The sequence below is a fragment of the Scomber japonicus genome, chromosome 6 (assembly GCF_027409825.1).
Source record: "Scomber japonicus isolate fScoJap1 chromosome 6, fScoJap1.pri, whole genome shotgun sequence".
Classification (NCBI taxonomy): Eukaryota; Metazoa; Chordata; class Actinopteri; order Scombriformes; family Scombridae; genus Scomber; species Scomber japonicus.
The window spans coordinates 19997015-20016123 of NC_070583.1; the positions used below are offsets into that span (position 1 = coordinate 19997015).

At 38.2% G+C, this 19109-nt stretch overlaps 1 protein-coding gene across 6 annotated transcripts in view; it reads right to left on the minus strand.

Annotated features, from left to right (window-relative positions):
* The window catches only part of tenm4 (teneurin transmembrane protein 4), a 117330-nt gene that overhangs the window by 75004 nt on the left and 23217 nt on the right, over positions 1-19109 (minus strand). For 2 of the 6 annotated variants that reach the window (XM_053320621.1, XM_053320620.1), the window contains exons 2-3: positions 6679-6928; positions 3383-3618 (exon numbers count right to left, since the gene is read on the minus strand). In XM_053320621.1, the coding sequence (XP_053176596.1) occupies positions 3383-3618; positions 6679-6928 (486 nt within the window). Of the gene's footprint in view, positions 1-3382; positions 3619-4487; positions 4587-6678; positions 6929-16361; positions 16584-19109 lie in introns of all 6 variants that reach the window. The other 4 variants (XM_053320619.1, XM_053320618.1, XM_053320616.1 and 1 more) reach the window with 3 other exon arrangements.

Below are 19109 nucleotides of genomic sequence, written 5' to 3' on the forward strand. Positions count from 1 at the left end.
TTCTTAGTCAATCTGAGGAAGTCAGCACTTATTGCTGTGGGTCATCTGCCAACATTCCTGTGCTTCTATCCTCTGATCTGAGGAGTACTTTTCATCTAGTGCACACTTCAAGGAAAGCGATGATGAGGAGAACCTTTTTTCCCGCTTCATCTCACTGGTCAAAATCATCAAATACTGTGAGCATTTAAAAAAGACGAACTATCATTAGATATTTTCAAAAAGAGCCAACATATTATAGAGTTTCATACATGCCTTGGACTGAAAATGTTTAACCTATGGTGTACGTGAATAAGTGTGAAATATTTTATTTCTTTAAAACACATGTAAACATGTGCATAACTGGGATATAATATGTGGATTAAAAAATAAAAAACATTGCACAGCATGATATTTAGTCATTTTCAGTGCCTGGGTTTGAGGTAATGAATTAAGGTGTATTCTAATGTATTTCAAGAAATGGGCTATTAGACATTTTTACAATATCCATACCATGATATTGATACTTAATAACATAAATTGTAAATGTACATGTGAACAGTTGTAGAAAAAAATGCTACAGTAAAAAACATTAATGAATGAATGAAAAAATGAAGTTTGTTGTTAAAGTCTCAGCTGATAGGTGACAGTGTTTGGGATTTGAGGATGAAGGGCGCTCATCAACACAGAAGTACTTTATTCAGCACATTAAAATCACCATTGCCAACATTATGTGAATGTACAATCGTAAAACTGCAAAGATATACAGCCAGCAGTGCAATTCCATATGCTTGGCAGCTATATGTGGCTAATGCACTTACTAATTGTCACTAATTAGTAGCAATTATATGGGGATGTTCATTGTTTCAACTGATATTCCCCAGTAATAGAAAATTACACATTGTCTGGTTTGCAGTGAATGATGGGCATTGTAGAAATAAAGAAAGAAAGTGAGAGTTTCTCTGAAAGCGGAATAATTAGTTTTATCTGCCACTGAAATAAATGAATGCATGAATAGATGAAAAAAAAAGATTTTTGCTCTGTAAATATAGGTAATATGCAAGAGTGTTATAACATTGATGACAAAAATGGAACATTTCCTTAAGATGCATTTAGGACAGCATCCCTACTGATGAATCTAGATAATGAAAATATGACATTGGGATATTGAAAAGCAGGCAAATTGAACAGAGCAGTACTTTTCTGAATTATTCAAAGACAAAAAGTTTACCGACAGGTAAAATATGTGTTGCAGAGAGGCTTTTTGCTAGATTTGATGATCATGCAGCGAAACATTTTCTGGGCCCTAACCTCTTTGTCCTTGCCTAGATACCCAGGGTGAGTGAAAGTGAACACAGGAGGATACTGATGACCTTAAAATGAGGAACATATAACAAATGTGCTAATGAGTGAGCAACCGCAGAGAAAATGGTACCATCTTAAACCCCCAACCTTTTTGCACTTCAAAATGTGCAGATTTACAAAGCTGTGACAAAATAAAACCATGCTGAAAGTCAAAACATCTGTCATGAGGCATAATTGGGTTCATTAGACATCTCACCCAGCGTTTCCAATTACAGGCCTCAGTAATTAATTGCACTTGAAATTAAATGTATTTTCTCATCAGCCTTTAATTAAATATGGCCCTCGTTCTTGATTGGAAATTCCGATCTTAGGGTGAGGTTTGGTCTCACACATGTTTACTTGTGGTGAATCGGGAGATGGTCTGAGTCTTGCAGGGTCTAATTACACAGTCTGATTAAGCACTATCAGGCTGACGGCGCTCTCTGGCTTTTGCCCAGGTCACAAGCAGTAAACAGTAGACACAAACTGCATCTCTACTTCTATAGCCAAACCACACTGCTCATGCCAAAAACAGGTCAAACCAGAACTCACAGGCATCACCACTGATTTCAAATTGCTGCATACGTAGATCATCACCATGAGCAGAAACCAGCTGATACTTTTTGAAACCATTTAAATAGCTCTGGTGACAAAAAATGAATAATCAGATTTTAGGTTGTTTGGCCTCAGGGAGAAGCTGAAACGATAGCTTTTGTGATTGTTAGGGCATAATGCATATCTATAACAAATGTCCTCAATGAAGAATTCATTTATCTCACTGATGAAGGCCATGCAGACGGATTTGGCTTTTCCTTCCTTGGCTTCATGTAAATGAACTAAAATGTTCTCACCATCCTTCTATTTGAAAAACTGTTTCTTTTTCTGTGCAAGACTGAATTCAAGAGTGTAGCCATTTATATGTTAAACAGGTATTCACAGCCAATCAGAGGTATATTATATGGTAAAATATATGAGATAAAAGTGTATATCAAGTCCCTATTTAAATTTGTAACAATGGGACAGGCAGGAACTTTCATAACTTGAATCAAATCAAAACATGTTTTCATGAAGACCACTACATCATTAAAACCAATTTGCTTTAAAGTAATGATAACAAATTCTCTGACAAACAAAAGTGTATTTTTGCTATGCTATCACTGATTGATTTAAAATAGTGATTTGACCTATAGCTGATTCAAATGTTATTTTAAACACCAGGTGTTGGGGGAAGAGAAAAAGTCTCTGCTACTCAATAAGTGATGAATTTTACATAACTGGCAGAACAACAGCTTGTTTGGAATAAACAGAAGAAGACCTTGGTAACCTTTCATGAGCAGCAATAACTAGCATAGAATCCAAATAAAAAAAGTTTAATATATGATCTCAGAGAAATAAAGGGAAACGACATCACAGAAATGACATGTGATTTAAACCCTTTTTAGTTTTTCTTTTTTGTGTCTTTATCATGTATCTGCTTTCTACTAGAGACATGTTGTAAACAGTCTTGTATATGCAATAGATCACACAGATAAATGAGACAGTGTATTATCAGATGTATATATCATTCCCCTAGGAAGTGACAGCAGTCAAAAAGAGAAGAGCTGATTTAATACCATAATGAGGATATCACAGCTGATAATCCTGCAGCTGAGACCTGGATATGATGGTCAGGGAATCTTAAATCAAATAAGATGAATACTCTAAATGTGCAGGCCTCTCCTAATGTGATGGCTGATGTATTTTTAATTTATTCCCTATCTGACCTATTCACAAGAGCAAGAAACCAGATTGGCCATCTTTGCAGATTCAGTCAACCCAATCTATGAATGATAATGTTATTTCGAACAAGGTGTGTGGGCGAGGAGTCAATCTATGAGTCCCTATATAACCATGCTCATATACGGTGCAGAGTGCAGATTCAACACTATTAAAACGGATGATAGAGGAAACACAATGGAGCATGGACTCATCCTGTGTCTGCAGTTAGGTGAGGGGTGGGATTGGGGGAGGATAGGTAGAGGTGCCCTCCTTGGTGTGTGTAGGTGCATCAGAGGTGACTCACCGATGAAGTAGGCCAACAGGAACAGCAGTGTTACTGAGATGAGGATGGCACTGAGAGCAGCACATTTCCAGTTGCAATGCTTGTAGGGTTTCTTCAGGCTGAAGGCAGGGCGAGAGAAGGTGTTTCGAGGCAGAGGGCGTGGGGGAGGCGAGTACACCGTGCTAGAGGTCAAAGGGTATCCTGGTGATGTCGTGCAATACATTGGTGATGTTCCACCTGGTTTGAACAGGAAGTGCCTGGAAAAAACATTACATTTGTTAGTCTCAACAAAACATATTCATTTTTCAGTGATGCCTTTCATAATACTGTAGGTTACTGTCTAACTGACTGCAGTCCCTTCCACTGGTAAGTAAATCTATTTCCAATTCCATTTAATACTGTTACTATAGTTACGCTTCTGCTACATTAGTGAGAATATGAAAGCATACTGGGTTTTGCAGAGCTGAAACTGTTAATCAATAGCAAATCTAATTTACAGGACTGGTGACTTCAGCTGATTCTTGTTTATATATTTGTGCCAGCATGGGGAAGAACAGCATTGATTTAAGCTGATTTATCCATCCTTGAAGAACATGGCTGGCTATCTCAGAAAACCTGTGTAAAGCTGCATGTCCAAGTGCCGTATGATCAGCCCATCAGAGAGTCAGTGGCAGCGGCACTGTTGTCAAGGCCGTTTTACTGACAAGTTTACAAGAAGCTCTCGAGTGACAGAGACATGAACGTGATTGAATGTCACATTACAATGTATGATGGGGAAAGTCACTGAGACCATATTTTATTTATAAATATCGGTACAAATCTCTGACATATCCTATTCTAGCAATAGGAAATAACACTGACAAGTATGACTCAAATAGCGGTCATGTTTAACATTATTCAAAAAGAATACAACCCAACAATGTGACTTAATGCAAATTGTTAGTTGTATTTAACAGGGAAGGGACAGATACAGCAAAGACTGTGGCCTTGCAGGAGACATACACTGATGATTGACGGCATTTCAAACAGAGGATGTTTGATGGAAAGATACCACAGGCATCACAATTGTTTTCGTGGCAAAGCAGATTCTGACATGAGTGAGCCAGATAGCAGACATGCAACATACCCGTCGTTGTACGAGGCATCGTGGCGAGCTGATGCCAGAATGTCCATCTCTATGAGGTTGTCCTGTAAAGTCTCAAGGAATGTCTGCTTTGCTATGTTTCTACACACAGGTGGGGAGATGGATATGAAGCTAGTGTGAGATGTGCATGCAAGAAACACTGAAACGCCAATACAGTATGTGATCACCAGGCAACATCAACAACAACTGACAAATGGAGATCGAGACAGACAGTGTGGGACAAAGGAACCAAGGCCCTTATGGGACTACTTCTACGAAAGTGTGAGACAAATGACATCTAGCTCTCTTGTTCCCCTCATTTGGGCACTTTCATACCTGGTTTTGTACGAGCCCTGCCCTTCTCTGCAAGCGTCTTGTTCCTCTCTGATAAACATTAGAGTATTCTGGCTCCTTTAAGGTTGTGATTGGAAGAAAACAATGCATCACTTACAAATAAGAACCTTAAGGTTTCTAACACTTATTTCAGACAAGTTAAAAACACTTGTTAAAATGTGAAGTTCATTTTAATAACAAATTGCTTGTCACTACAGTTTCATAGTTTTCACATTGGATAAGTTATTTTAATTTAATGGTAACAACACTCCAAAAAAAGCCAACACAATTTCTAAAGTTTCTTGAGGCGCATGTCTCATTTCTCTTATAATCAACTCCTGCTATGATCGCTCTGTTTCACAAGGAAATACTGCAGAAATGCAATGGAGAAATGAACTGTCCACATGCAATGGGCAGGCTGAACACATTCAGTGATACAAGAGAAAAGCCTTGTTTTTGATCCCTGCCCCTCTGAGGCCAGCAGTGAAGTCTGTTCATGGTATCTCTCTAACTTGTGTTCTGGGGAAGAAACTAACTTTTAATGAAGAGAGAGAAATGCCTGGCAGAAACTCTAAAGAAAATGGTGAGGCTAGATAGGGCCAACCAATTGCTGGCAATGCTCCAGTGGCAGACCGGAGTAAAATCTACCACTGTAGAATTTATCAGAGCCATTCAATTTCACAAAAGTGATGAGATGGCCATTGTAATACTATTAACTAAGTAAAAGTGACATTTAAATTTTCAGTCAGTGTGGATATTAATGGTTTCAATTTCATTATTGGAACTTAAGTATTTGATCTTTTTTGTCAAAGCTATATGTCACGAAGACTACATATTTGATTCTGCAGCACTCTTGCTTGTTGCAGGTTGACTGTCCTCGCCATATGCTTTCTGTTCCACAGGGAATACCTGTGCAGGATTAACGTTAGAGCTGAATGACTTGTAATTATTCATTATACCACTAACTGTCCTACCAGCTGAAAGTGATGGTCATTTTCCTGTTGACTGAACGTCTCACAAAAACCTGAGAAAGAGACAGTATTTCTTTTCATTGCTGGTTATTTGGATGTGCTAAATTAGCTATTCTCCTGTCAGCAGTTTCATTTATTGAGACATTCATTGAAATACTTGAAAATGTTAGACTACAGTGTGGTCTAACATTTTATAATAATTAAAAAATCTTTTATCCATAAAATCTCCATCACAATTGAAACTACAAAACAGCTTTTAATTTAACATTTTTAAGCAGGCAACCTGGTCACACTGAGAAGTTAGATTTTGTGTTGAGAGATTTTCTACTGCAAAGAGAGACGTGATCATTAAGAAGGTTGAGATAATTCTGTCTTGCTGTTCTTGATTTCATATCACCTTGCAAAATGCCAAGCCAAAGAAATACAGATATTCCTTTTGTTACAATAACACTTGACAGATCTACTTCACACAAGGACACAAGGAGACATGTGCTAGAAACTGAATACTGATTGAAAATAAATACAACTCAGTGTTAAAGTGGAGGAGCTATAAAGCCCGCTTATGGGAGCCTGACTGTAATTTTGCAATAACTGTATAATATCTAACGTTATTATCATTTCTCTGCAGTTTAAACTCAATAGCATTTCCACTCTTAGAACCAAAAACAGCACTTTTCTCTTGTTTGCCACGAAATCATGTTCGTCACTAATGTAGGCCTTTGCCCCTAGCAGGATATTTCCCATTTTATTGCTTCGCTTCTTATTAGCAATGCACTAATTTAATATGGAGCAGATAGCATGAAAAGCTGAGTTCAGGGGCACCAGCTCAAGCTCAGTCTTACAGATGCCAATATCTCTATAAACTGTCAGGGAGACAAATTACACAGTACCTTGTTTCCAGGGGGATGTTGCTGTTGAGTAGCCAGTTGTCCTGTGCGCTGCCGGAGTCCTGACCACTGGCTGGACCCTCGGGAGGAACAGAGCTGTCTGTGGGCGCAGGACTTGGGTTGCTCCGTGGCGTGTAGTTGCCCCTGTTTAAGGAGTTAATGGAGGCCGCATGGTGCTGATGATTGGGTGAGTGGGAGTGGGAAAGTGGTAGAGGAGGCGTCCGCAGCCGAGAGTGGTTTTGAAAGGCTCCGTCTGAAAATCAAAGAGGAAAGAAATGAAACACCATGTTACAGAACTTTTAAAAGACAGACTCTCTTCTTCATGTGCTATCTAGTGAATAAGGCTTGGTGTTATTGGTATGTATGGTGTTATTTCACCCCACTATTCTAATGAGAGATTAGCTACGATTTCACCAGCAGCACACAAATTAAAACCTAACCCACAGACTCTTTTCACTGAAACACTTGCACACATCACTCCTAAAAAAGTCCATCTTCTGCTCATTATTCCTCCCAACTGGTCTCTATCAGAGTGTGCTCTCTGCATCCCACAGAGATCTGTGACATTTTACTCAGACCAGACACTGGCTGCTGTGTACACAGAGCTACAAGCTGGGCTGCTCTGGAACTGACCGATTCTTGAAGCTATTTTTTGACATTTATTTGACCAGGGCAGACTGTTTGAGCGTGTGTGTGTGTATATATATATTTTTTATTTTTTCAACAACATCATGTTTCACTGTCTTGAGGGAAATCTTTCTCCACTGTCAGAGCTTGAATCAGAATCAGCCAAGTAACAACATTAGCCATCTCCTTTACTAACAGTCTGACATCATTAGCTGTATCTATGTCATTGTCAGATTTTAAGTGGTCAATCTCATGAATTACTGATTCCAGTGGCCATGTGCCATTACAGAGCTTCAGTAGCCAAAGCTTGCTCTTTGTTTCTTTTTTTTTTCTTTTTTTTAACGTAATTTTTATGTCAACAAGCTCTGTTACCACTTTACATCAATGGATTTGAAACTACTAGATATGAAGTCTAAACGAACACATTGTACCCCCTCGGTCATTTGATTCTCCCTGAACTTCACAAAAAAGAAGACCAACGTCCTTGTGCTCCCTGTATCCATTTATTTCCACATCTGCTAAGCCATTCATCAATCAATGAACTTGTGTCTCTACACAAAGTGAAACAGTGGCTTTTCTTTAAAGCAGTCAGCCTCTTTTATTTCATAGATATCCAAAAGACTAAATTGCCAATTTACAGCAGAGAGAATGGAATAAAGACACACAGAAGGCTTATTTTGTATAATCAGCTCCTTCATTAAAGCAATACCTACTCATGCCAGTCAAAGAAACTGAGTGTCATTTCAGAATTTTTAGGGGTCAGAAACATGAAGTTGCCTTATCAACGTGTCAATAAAGAACGACTGATGCACAAACTGTTGGGGTGCAAAAGTGGCTGTGCTGAAAACAAAAGGTAGCATTCAGCTTATGTGCTGGCAGCATTTTACGAGAGTGCATTGTGCTTACAGATTAAGTGCTAACGAATGCCTCGGCAAGGAAAAAAAATAAACAAATATTAAGTCTGCAGCATTTATGTTTATCACGGATAGAGTGTTTCAGCTCATTGCTATTTATATTCTGCACATTTCCATCAACATCATCAACAATAAAAGGAGTTAACACAAATTATCACCTTCAGCCTCAAAGGCGAACCTGGTTCAATGTCACATAGTCCACATATTTTATAGGATGAACCGCTGACAGAAATAGTTTTATCTCTCTTTCATTTTGGAGCGAGTGCTGTATAATGCATCTGTCGCACTCACAGATGGTTCCATACTGAGCACACTTTTGCACAATGCTGCCCTTTTAATTAGCCCAGACACTGAAAGAGAGGCACACCACAATCCTGATGAACAATAGACTGGTGTGCGGTAAAAGCACACAGTTTTTGATGACCTCCCTCCTGCTCAGTGATGTACCTGATCCCAAAAGCCATTAATAAGGTTATGCTAATTTGATACAAGGACAGCAAAGAAATGCACAGAAAAATATATCACAAGGACAAATGCATCACTGCCCAGGAAACAAATACTTTACTTTCTATGAGAATCAAGCAAACATGGGGAAACAAGTAATTCATTTTCCTCACATGGTAACTTATACTCTGTGTGAACTAAAAGTATAATTTTCAGTGGGAATATAGCAAGTCAATGCACACTGTGTATTTGAAGAATTCATGTGTAAATATTTTGTGAAACTGAACAAAACCTTGAGAAGGTCTAACCAAATTCTGTGCAAGCCAGATATTCAGATATATTCAAATTTAATTAAAGAAGTTATCAACAAATTTGCACTCTTTCTAAATAGCATATAATTAATCTGTATGATTAATAGGAATAGAAAAATTGTTAGGATTTCCTGAAAACATCGACAAAAAAATTAATTAGTGGGGAACTCTTAGTCCCCACTGTGGTAATTTTAAGTAAACTGGTATACAGATTAATCAATATGCAGCTTTAAAAAATTATAAAATAATTCCTATGTAGTCATGAATATTAAATAACAATACAATCCACATTTAAATCAAGTTTCCCAGTGCACCTGGATTAAGACAAGTTTCAGTACTTTGTTGGAAGTTAAATTATTTACTATTATGAGGCATATTATGATTTAGAATTGAATACCAGGTTACGTGTGCTTTACAAAGTAAAGTATTTTAAATAATGTTAAACATGTAATGCTATCCAGTCTGCCCAAAAGTGTTGCTAAACTCTATTTTCCTGCTTATTTTCCTTTTCCATTATAATACATAGTAGTACATGTTCTCCAGACAAAGTAGTAGATAAGCAATGCATCACGATTTAAATTCACTATGTGATTTCATGCATGCTTTCCTCTAGTCCAACCAATAACCTTTCAACCGCCAGGTAAGTAGTCACTCTTACATTTGTGGAGATAAACAGAAAGACGAGAAACAAGACAGTTTATGAGACAAAGCACAGAGCAACATGACCCCACAGATGTGGTGATTCAGCAACAATTATTCACTACTATCCAAAGGACAGAAAAAAATAAATGGTTTTCTATTGACCTGCTTTGTACAACGGAATTGCCAAGAAAAGGAGATTCGTTCATTTGTTATCAGAGAGACAGAGAAAGGGGACTTTGCTACAATAGCCAAACTTTCACAGGGCATTCAAAATAGAAGCCTACAGATATCTATTCAGTCTGGGAATGTGGGTTTTTCATTTTTCTTTCTAACAGATGTATGCACTGGTTAAGGCCTCCTGACGCTATTCTCGAAGAGTAATTAAGGCAAATCCACTTCATTAGCCAAGACCTCACCCCCACTCTGAGAGATAACAGGAATGTCTGCCTAATGGTAAGATGTTATAATCGCTAAGAGACAACTGTCCTGCTTGTGTGGTATCAGACCATGTTATAAAATCGAAACTAATTGTTCCTTTTTTTAGTGTTGCAGGGGCTTTGATTACATACATATTGTGTATAGTTATTATTTCCCCCAGGATGTCTCAAACAGCTGTTGAAATGTCTCAGTAGTATCTCAGCAAAATTAGGCCACGGATCAAAGAACAAGTTGCTATTTTTCTTATTGAGGATTTAGAATCCATGATTTAAAAAAGATTTTTAAGTAGAATATGTTTATTATTTACTCAAACTACACAACCCTTGCGTGCATGTTTTGATGCATATCCAGATCCAAATGAAGTTTGGAATAAAATTTTCAAAAAATGTTCTATTATTAAAATAAGCAGTTGCCTATAAGTGCTTTCTACCTCTAAAAAGCTCTTCAGGAATGTATTATATGCATTTATTATATGCAGACTACAGTGTGGATTCTTTGGGAATTCTTTGAGTATTATCCGCTGATGGTAAAAATCTATGACATAAATAATAACAATAATAATAAAATATCATGCCATTTTTTCTTATTGGTACAGGCTTGTAGTACTCTAATAGGCCTAACAGCCCTGTAACTGCATCAAAAAGCAAAGTATCACACTAACATGGACTTGCAGTATTCTGGCAAATATCATCTTCCTAATCAGCTGGTGTGTATCCTGCCTGACTAAATAAATTGTGCTACATGTAAGGGATAAGACTACATTTTAATGGATAATTAGCTACCAGATAGCTATCATAAGGAGGAGGGTAAGTTACTAGAAGCGATCAATGTAAGCTAGGTCAAAGCCAGGTCAAATAAGCTGCATTCAGCATCATGTTCTATGTAAATGATAAAGTTATTTTTGTAGTCTTGAGATGTAATTAAAACTATATTCAAACTGTATGTATGTATATTTAATGAAAATGTATGAGTGTATTTATAAAAATGGGTACATGTATTTATATGCAGCAATTAAACCCTTTTATAATACCTACGTTGGCTGACATCTACAGCATTTTAGTGGCATCATTTTTTGGTTACCTGCAGAGGAACACTGGGTACCTGCAGTGTCCAGGGAAGAGGTCTATTTCCTAACAAGGACAGTGGATAAAATCCAGAACACTGATGGTCACACCTGATGAATTAAAGTGATATGACATGTCCAGGACACCCGATCAAAGCATTGAGGCATGAGCCATTCGATACAGAATTAATCTAAAGCTGTATAGTGCTGAGATATATCATTAAATCTTACTTACTGCTACAGCCCCTATGGCTAATCATAGGAGCAGAATTTCCAGTTGAGTAGCATTTGTCTATAAAAATACAAATAGAATTTGTCATAAAGGCAGTGAAGCTGGACCTTATCCTGCTCCCTGAAGCTGGTTCTCTCTGCTGGCCCTGCTTTTTCCTACACCATTAGAAAAGTCTGAAGGGAAGAGCCATGCGGGAATACTAGCTGTCTTTCCTGGACTCATTTGAGAGGTAACAGGTACCACAAACAGGTGGGTATATTGCTCAGCTCTCCTCTGGCTCTTTCTATGGAAATGAGAGGAAGAAGACCTTCTGGAAACTGAATATGAGCACACCTTCACAACTAATTGGAAAGCATGATATTTTATGTATTTTATGTAAGTGTGTATATAACATCATACCAACAAGTTTACAGAGAACACCACAAGAGGTGTGAAATGAGAAAAGGGCTGTACTATGCATGTCTGTAATAAAATAGTAACACCACCCCTTGCAAATTTAACATTAAATAAAATAATGTAAAAAGATAAATACAGTAACCATTAAAATAACCCCCTTTTTTTTGGAACTGAGGTTTACCACATACCAGCAACCTAATCCATTAAGGTCTGTCCTAGCATATGCTTTTCCCTCCCTTGCTCAGATCAAATTGATTTTCTGTCATTCTTTGAGCTGCTTTAGCTAGAACAAGACAATTGCTTATGTATGCTCTGTTCTGTATGTCAATCTGCTGCATATCCATCAAGAGGTTGAAGATTTTGTTAGAGGGCACAGATGGTCTGCAATCATCATGGAATGAAAGTAATGCATCTCAATTTATGTCAATGAAAAGACGATATGTAGGTATGCAAAATGCATTTTCCACGCTCCCTGTGCACTGACAAACGGATAGCTGAATGGAGCTGGACAAATTGTCTGTTGGCTCCAGTTCATTGATAATTCAACATCAACGTCAGTGGAAACAGATTCCTTTTGATATTTAAACTCAAAATCAGAATCTCACATGTTCAGAAAAACAGGGGCATGCAATGTGAGAGCCATGTGTTAATCATTAAATTATTACTTAACCTGAGATAGCCTGAGTCTCATTCCTCCTGGTGTCTGTGGCTAAATTACTTTCCCGGGTGAACTCTTTTAACCACATTTCCCTCGTCCTTGCAGACACCAGGGGATGATTAAGCAGTTCAAATGAAGACTTATTTGAATTCACATACAGCCACGTCCCCGAGCCTTCTACGCAGCTCAGCATTCCTGCTTGGTCAGCTGTGAGGTGGTGGTGTGCTGCCCCTTTCACCAGGGATCCAGCTGCACTGAAAGCCAACACTGGCCGACCCCATGCTGTTTTGCATTAAGAGATGCTAATACTGGGAGGTTGCAGTGTCTAAGATCCTGCAGCTCAGCGTGGCATCAGGCTCCCACTGGCAGTCTCCCCAGGAAGAAGCCCCTCAGAGAAAGCCAAGGGCCACAGTGAAACACATGCTTCACAAAAGGACTGCAGGCTTCAGCGAGCGGCCTCGTCAGCCTTACAGAAGCACTGGCTCAGTGTTCTTCCAAATGAAAACAAGATCCGGAAAAAATAAAAATAAACACTGCAGCCTTGGAGGCTACTAATGTGAATAACGATATGCTGCTGAGAGCATATTACTTGTGTAAAATCCAGCAGAACATTTTAAGTCCTGTATGTGGGCTCAGAAATGACCTTGAGCAGATGTAATCTAAAGTGATAAAAAGCCACCTGTTTTCCAGTGCAACTATACTCTGTGACTCAATTATTTTAGGCATACATCGTTTTCTGTGGTTGTTTACAGACAATAAAAAAGTAAATATTTCCTACACCGTGTCAACTCTTAATTTGAATATTTCCTCAACAACTGACCTGTATGTCAAATAGATCTGATTTGATATTCCAGTCTTTTTTTTTTTACCATGGTGGCTTTTAAATTACCTTTTTTGCACATGTAATTCCCACTGGAAACCTGAGATGCATACTTAATACCAGATTAAATTACAATTGACAACATGAAGGGTTTTGTTTTTCAACCAGACTTTCAACCTCTGCATAAAACACAAAACAGAGGATTTGTGATCTTTGTTTTAATCATGTTGGCAATGCAGTTGTGTGTCCATAATCCTGTTCTCTGTACCAAATCTGCAACAAAATCTATTTTGTTCACTAGTTTGTCACCTTGAGAAGATGAAGTTTAGGAGGCTGAAGGGAAGATTGTCACTACACCCTGAGCAAATTTTAATGAAGTAATTTTATTTCCAGAAATGGTGAAACCGGCCTGGATTGATAGAGTTATTTTGTTACATAAAATCTGCAACACATGCTTTGGGGCTGGAAATATTTTATATGGAGAGCCAGAGGACATCACTCTCTCCTTGGTGGAAATCTATACATAAAACTGAGCAAGGAAAACACTAAAAAATAAAAGAAAATAGTATTATACTTGTCTTTTTTTTTACTAAATCATCTGCATCAGAAGTCATTTTTCATTGGATTTGAGTGGCTGCTGTGAAGAACAGCCAGTGGGAGTACATTGTTTTGCTCACTGGAGTGAAAGAGTAACATAAATTTTCACCTAAAATGCAATACATGCAGATTTGAATGAGCAAAATCTGTAAGCTTGCAAAGTATTTGGATGTGATGTGGAAAATGCACGGAAAAAAACATAGAGTAAGCTTACATGCTTCATTAGCTGATTTAAGTGAACAAACATTGGAGACTCATTTTTTGTTCTCTTTCTGAGTGTAATTGTGCTTCCTGACTGCCAAAGATTTTATGTAATTAAACAATAAAGAATATCAAGGTGGAAATCTTAAAGAAAAGCACATTTTGCATAATTTACTACCATTCACATGTATCTACGGCAAGATGAACATACCTCAGAGCAGATAAGAGCATCAATATCAAGAGTGCTGGTTTAATGTTATCGAGTAGGAGCCACACAGAAACATGATTTACTCTGCAACCTAAAGGAATCTTACAAAGCCTAAGGATGACTTAAGTAGCAACTACCGCTACAGACTCTCTAGTCCTCTCTTATCCCTTACTGACAGCTTGAGGCCAACCTAAACGCTGCACCTATGCAAATCAGTGTCATTGTTATGAGACGAATCAGCCGCCGTAAAGGCCATTCCCCCACCTCTGTCCCCTTAAGCACCTTCATGTCAATGCTGGGTGACCAGCATGTTGCTACTGTGGAATTAGGGAGGAGATTTGCGACGGGATTAATAACTCATTCTCTAGGCTTTCTGAGCAGGCAGCTGAGGCACTTTGGAGTTTGATGTAATTCAACCCTTTGGGTAGTTAACTTGTAAGTCTGATCAATTATTTAGACCATTTTATTTTGTTTTGTGTTTGCTGTGCCAGTGGGAAAAGCAAGTAGCTGCTGTAGTTGAAAAGCATCCACATTCAAATATCAAAAAATACCTTATTCAGCATGAAAATTCATGACTTACGGGAGAAATGTGGCATAAATTGCTGAGTTTGACAACATTTTATATTCTCATGTAGATAGGTCATAAACAAGAATATATCACTTCCTACAAAGTGTGATATTTTGGATCTTTTGTGATCATAATAATAAATCTTTTGTAACTGTGAGGAAATACTTAAAATGATTAGAGCTGGAACAGTTAATATATTTATTGCCAACTATTAAATGAATCACCAAGTACTTGGATTCATCTTTTTTTTAGAAGAAATTGTCCACATTTTCTGATTCCAGCTCCTTAAATGTGAATATTTTCTGGTTTCTTGAGTCCTCTATGACAGTAAATGAATATCTTTAGGTTGTGGACAATACAAGACATTGAAGGATATCCTTGGGCTGTGGGAAACAGTGTTTTGAATTTTATGGACCAACCAAGCAACTAATCAATCAATCGAGAAAAGAACCAAAAATGAAAAAAAGGTTATTTGCAGCTCTAGAATTGACCTTTTGTACATGCATTTTTTTATGCCGTGCAGTGATTGTTTGTGTGTTTACAAAGTAAATTGAATTAGTGAGTGTCAAAGCTTTCCAAGCCAGTAATGAATACACTAGAGTCTATAGATCCAAAGCAACTGATCATATAGCAACAAGTAAATAAAATCATGTTCACTCAACAACACAGTGAAGCCCCACAAATTTATAAAATTATATTGTCTTCCTCAGGCAATTCCTTAGTGCTCAAAGTGACATGTCAAATAAATATTCACAATAATTAATGAAGTAAATTAAGCACTGATACAACGTGCAACATGCTTTGACTGCTATTTAGAAAATCCACTGTACATATTTCACTGTCACACAATATTTGTCAACTGTCAACACCATGTTTGCAGTTTGAGCAAGAATGCCATTCTGTCAATCTGAATGAGTGTTAATTCAACAGCAGGAGGATGGAGGTATGAATCGCTGACATTTATTAGTGAGATGTCACACCTAATCTCTCACTGTCCACTGTGGAGTTTAACAACATTATAATATATTATTGTTTTTATTATATAAAACAATATAACAATACAGCATGTCTTTCATGGGGTTAAAAATGTTTTTAACAGAACATCAAAAGGAGTCAGTCCTTGCAGTGATATATGATGATACAGCAGGGACTAAACTGCACCTGGTATGATGCAACTGTCTTTGTTTCTTCCGTATTTCCTGTGTAAGTTGCAGAGGATGCATGCAGGTTGCTGTTTGTGAAAATTCTACAGAGGGATCGTAGATGGTTACTCCCACCAGCGCACAGTGAAACTGAAGAGAAATATCTGTGACAAATATCTCTTGCCGAACCAAAATCCTCCACCTCTTTGAGAGAGGCTCTGAACTTTGCAGAACTTGCTTCAGACAGTTCTGTGCATTTCCTGAGGCTACATATTGACTCAAAGTTTCTGCTCTCTCTCATGGTGCACAGAGAAAATGGCATAGATTCTTGCCCAAAGCCATCTGCATGACCTATAACATAACATGTCCAGGAGCAGGGGAAGGCTAACCTCCAGATAGCAACAGTAGTTTGAAAACCAACTCACCATCAGCAGTAGCAGTGGCAGGAGCATACAGGTTCCCTGAGCCAGTTTTAACTAAGAATGAATTGGGGCCAAACTCATCCTCAGAGTCAGAGTCCTGGGCTGGCTGAACCGCACAGTTACCTAGCAACCCTCCCTGGCTCTGATTGGCTGCAATGGAAGGGGGAGGGTATGGGAGCTGCTCAACAGGGGAAGAGGAGGCGGATGAACAATGCAGCGGAGGACCTGTGGACCACAAACAGAGACAGCACATGGGGGGGAAATGAAACACACCCAAACACAGGCAACATCACATATGAGCAGAATACACACAAACACATGCAAACACACACACACACTCACACACGCACACACATACAAATGCAAGAAGCTCTGACACTTCAAAAACAAACAGGGACACATCTGCCTTTGTCTCCGTCACCTCACCCCAGCTGGGAAGAACAACACAAACAACTGAAATGACTTTGAGATAGTATAGAAAAGGCAAATGCCTGGCACTGATTTAGAGACATAAACATAACAAAACACTCTTTAAATGTAAAAAACGTGAACAATCCCCAGTTACAAATTGAATTCTAAAATACAAAACTATAAAACATAGAACTTATCAATTAGGGTCTACGCATACATCAGCACACATGAAGTCAGGGACATCTAATAAAACACAACAAAAAAAGTAATCTTCATTTTTATTTCTAGTTTTATTTATTTTTTGGGAATGACACCACTGCGGTCTCCAAACTACAGATTTGAATTTGTGTACAGTGCAGTAGGCATAGCAATAATATGTTCCCAGAGATGGTGGGGTTGTTAAAGCCCCCTCCTGCGGAAACACATATAACCCCTGCCAGCCAAGAAATGAATCCAACCTGAACCAATCCTTCCTATTTCTTCTGTACTCTGTGTCCATCTCAGCTTTCCTACTTGTCAGTAATAAAGAATATTACTGGGATCAGACTGACCAAGCACCTTAACAGCAGAATATGAATAATTGACATCGGTGATTATTTATAGACACTTGTTATATACTAATATGCAACCCTAATTTTTTACACATGAATATCATAAAATCATTAAAAAAAACATTCTTTCAAGGCTTATTGCCTCCAATCCCCATGCTGTCATGGAATGTTAAATCTCCACATAGCTCCTATTAATGTATGATTAACTTTTGATGCTGCTCTGCACCATGCTGAAAATGGAGTACTTAAGTAACATGACTGCAGCAAACAAAGCCATCATTTTGTCACACCCCCACTCTTCCCATCAGTCCATTGGTCTTGATGTTGAACTTCCTGCTGACTGGACTGTCATCCATCAGGAGATATAAATTTCCCCCCGCTCTGTAATGATCCCTGAAGAGTATTAAAATACGACTCACTGACTCGCATCTAATTAGGAAACAATTAGTGATATTAACATATCAGCCACAGTCCTACACAAACACAAATGTCCACTGCCCCAGAGAGTCACAGTTTGTACCTTATATATACTTCACACCGCACACTTCATTTCTCTCTGAACCCTCTAATGCCGGTGCAGTAATGGGTGCAGTGGCACAGTGGCCATGCTGTGGGTTAATGACCCTGACACTTTTGTGCTTGAATATACTGCAATGTACAACGGGGAAAGAAAGAGTTGTTGAAAAGAGCATCATTACAGTCATTCCCAGAATCCCTCGGATATGTCTGAGACACTACATTTAGCGTGTGTCAAAACAACAACACTCTGCTGCTGAACCACTCATTGAGCTCTGCAGCTAAAAAGACCAGAGGCATGAATGGAATTATAGACGTGAAAGAAAAAAAAAAAGAAAAGTAAAGATGCACCAGGTCTTGGACTGAATATGACAGCAATTTTCTCAAGAGAGAAGTTGTCAATGAGATAAGAAAAGATTCAAGTCCTCTAAAAATGGTCTGTGTCATAACCCAAATTAGGTCAAGCTTTTCATACTCAGCAGCCATTAAGTCTTGTGCACAATGGTCTTACTGTCTCACTGTGTTTAATTAATGCTGGCTTGTCCAGTTCGTGTCCAAGCCACATGCACCTAAAGTCAGAGAGAGAGGGCCTCCACGGGCGAGAAGCCACAGCTTGAGATGGCCAGAGAAGTTTCTCTGGTTGCCAGAGCTGATTGCCTTTTCTTTCATTCATTATATTACAGCAGCAAAGGAGGACTTCTACTTAGGAGCCCCTGGACCATGTGCTACTGCTTTGGTATCTGACAGCTCTAGGAAGCACCAGTGACTGCCTGGTTTGGCCTGACTGCAAACACAGACCACCACCCACTGCATTAAAGGTCTTAATCAACTCATTAGCCACCTAATTAAGATACTGGACAAACAAATTGGTGATAGTTAATGATATTGTAGCATTTAGTGCAACACTTTCTACCAAAAAAAATGCTGAAAACAAGTCTAATTACATTTTCAAATATAACTGCTATATAAAGAAAGCTGTATCAATTGAATCTAAGAGTGATTCTATTTTAATTTTATGGGTAAAGATTGAGAGACTATGGAACTCACATTCTGCACATTATCAAATATGAATCTATTATTCATTAGATTTATTTCAAAAATACTTCCAAAAAGTATAAGAGTTTAATTTTAAGAATGTAAATTGCAAAAAATAACAAAAGTGGTTTAGCCAACAATGACTCATAAGATGTAAACCTTACATCAAAGCCCTATCTCAAAAGAATGACATTTTATTTTTCAAGGGGAAAAAAACAGTATGTGGTGGTGGTGTGAC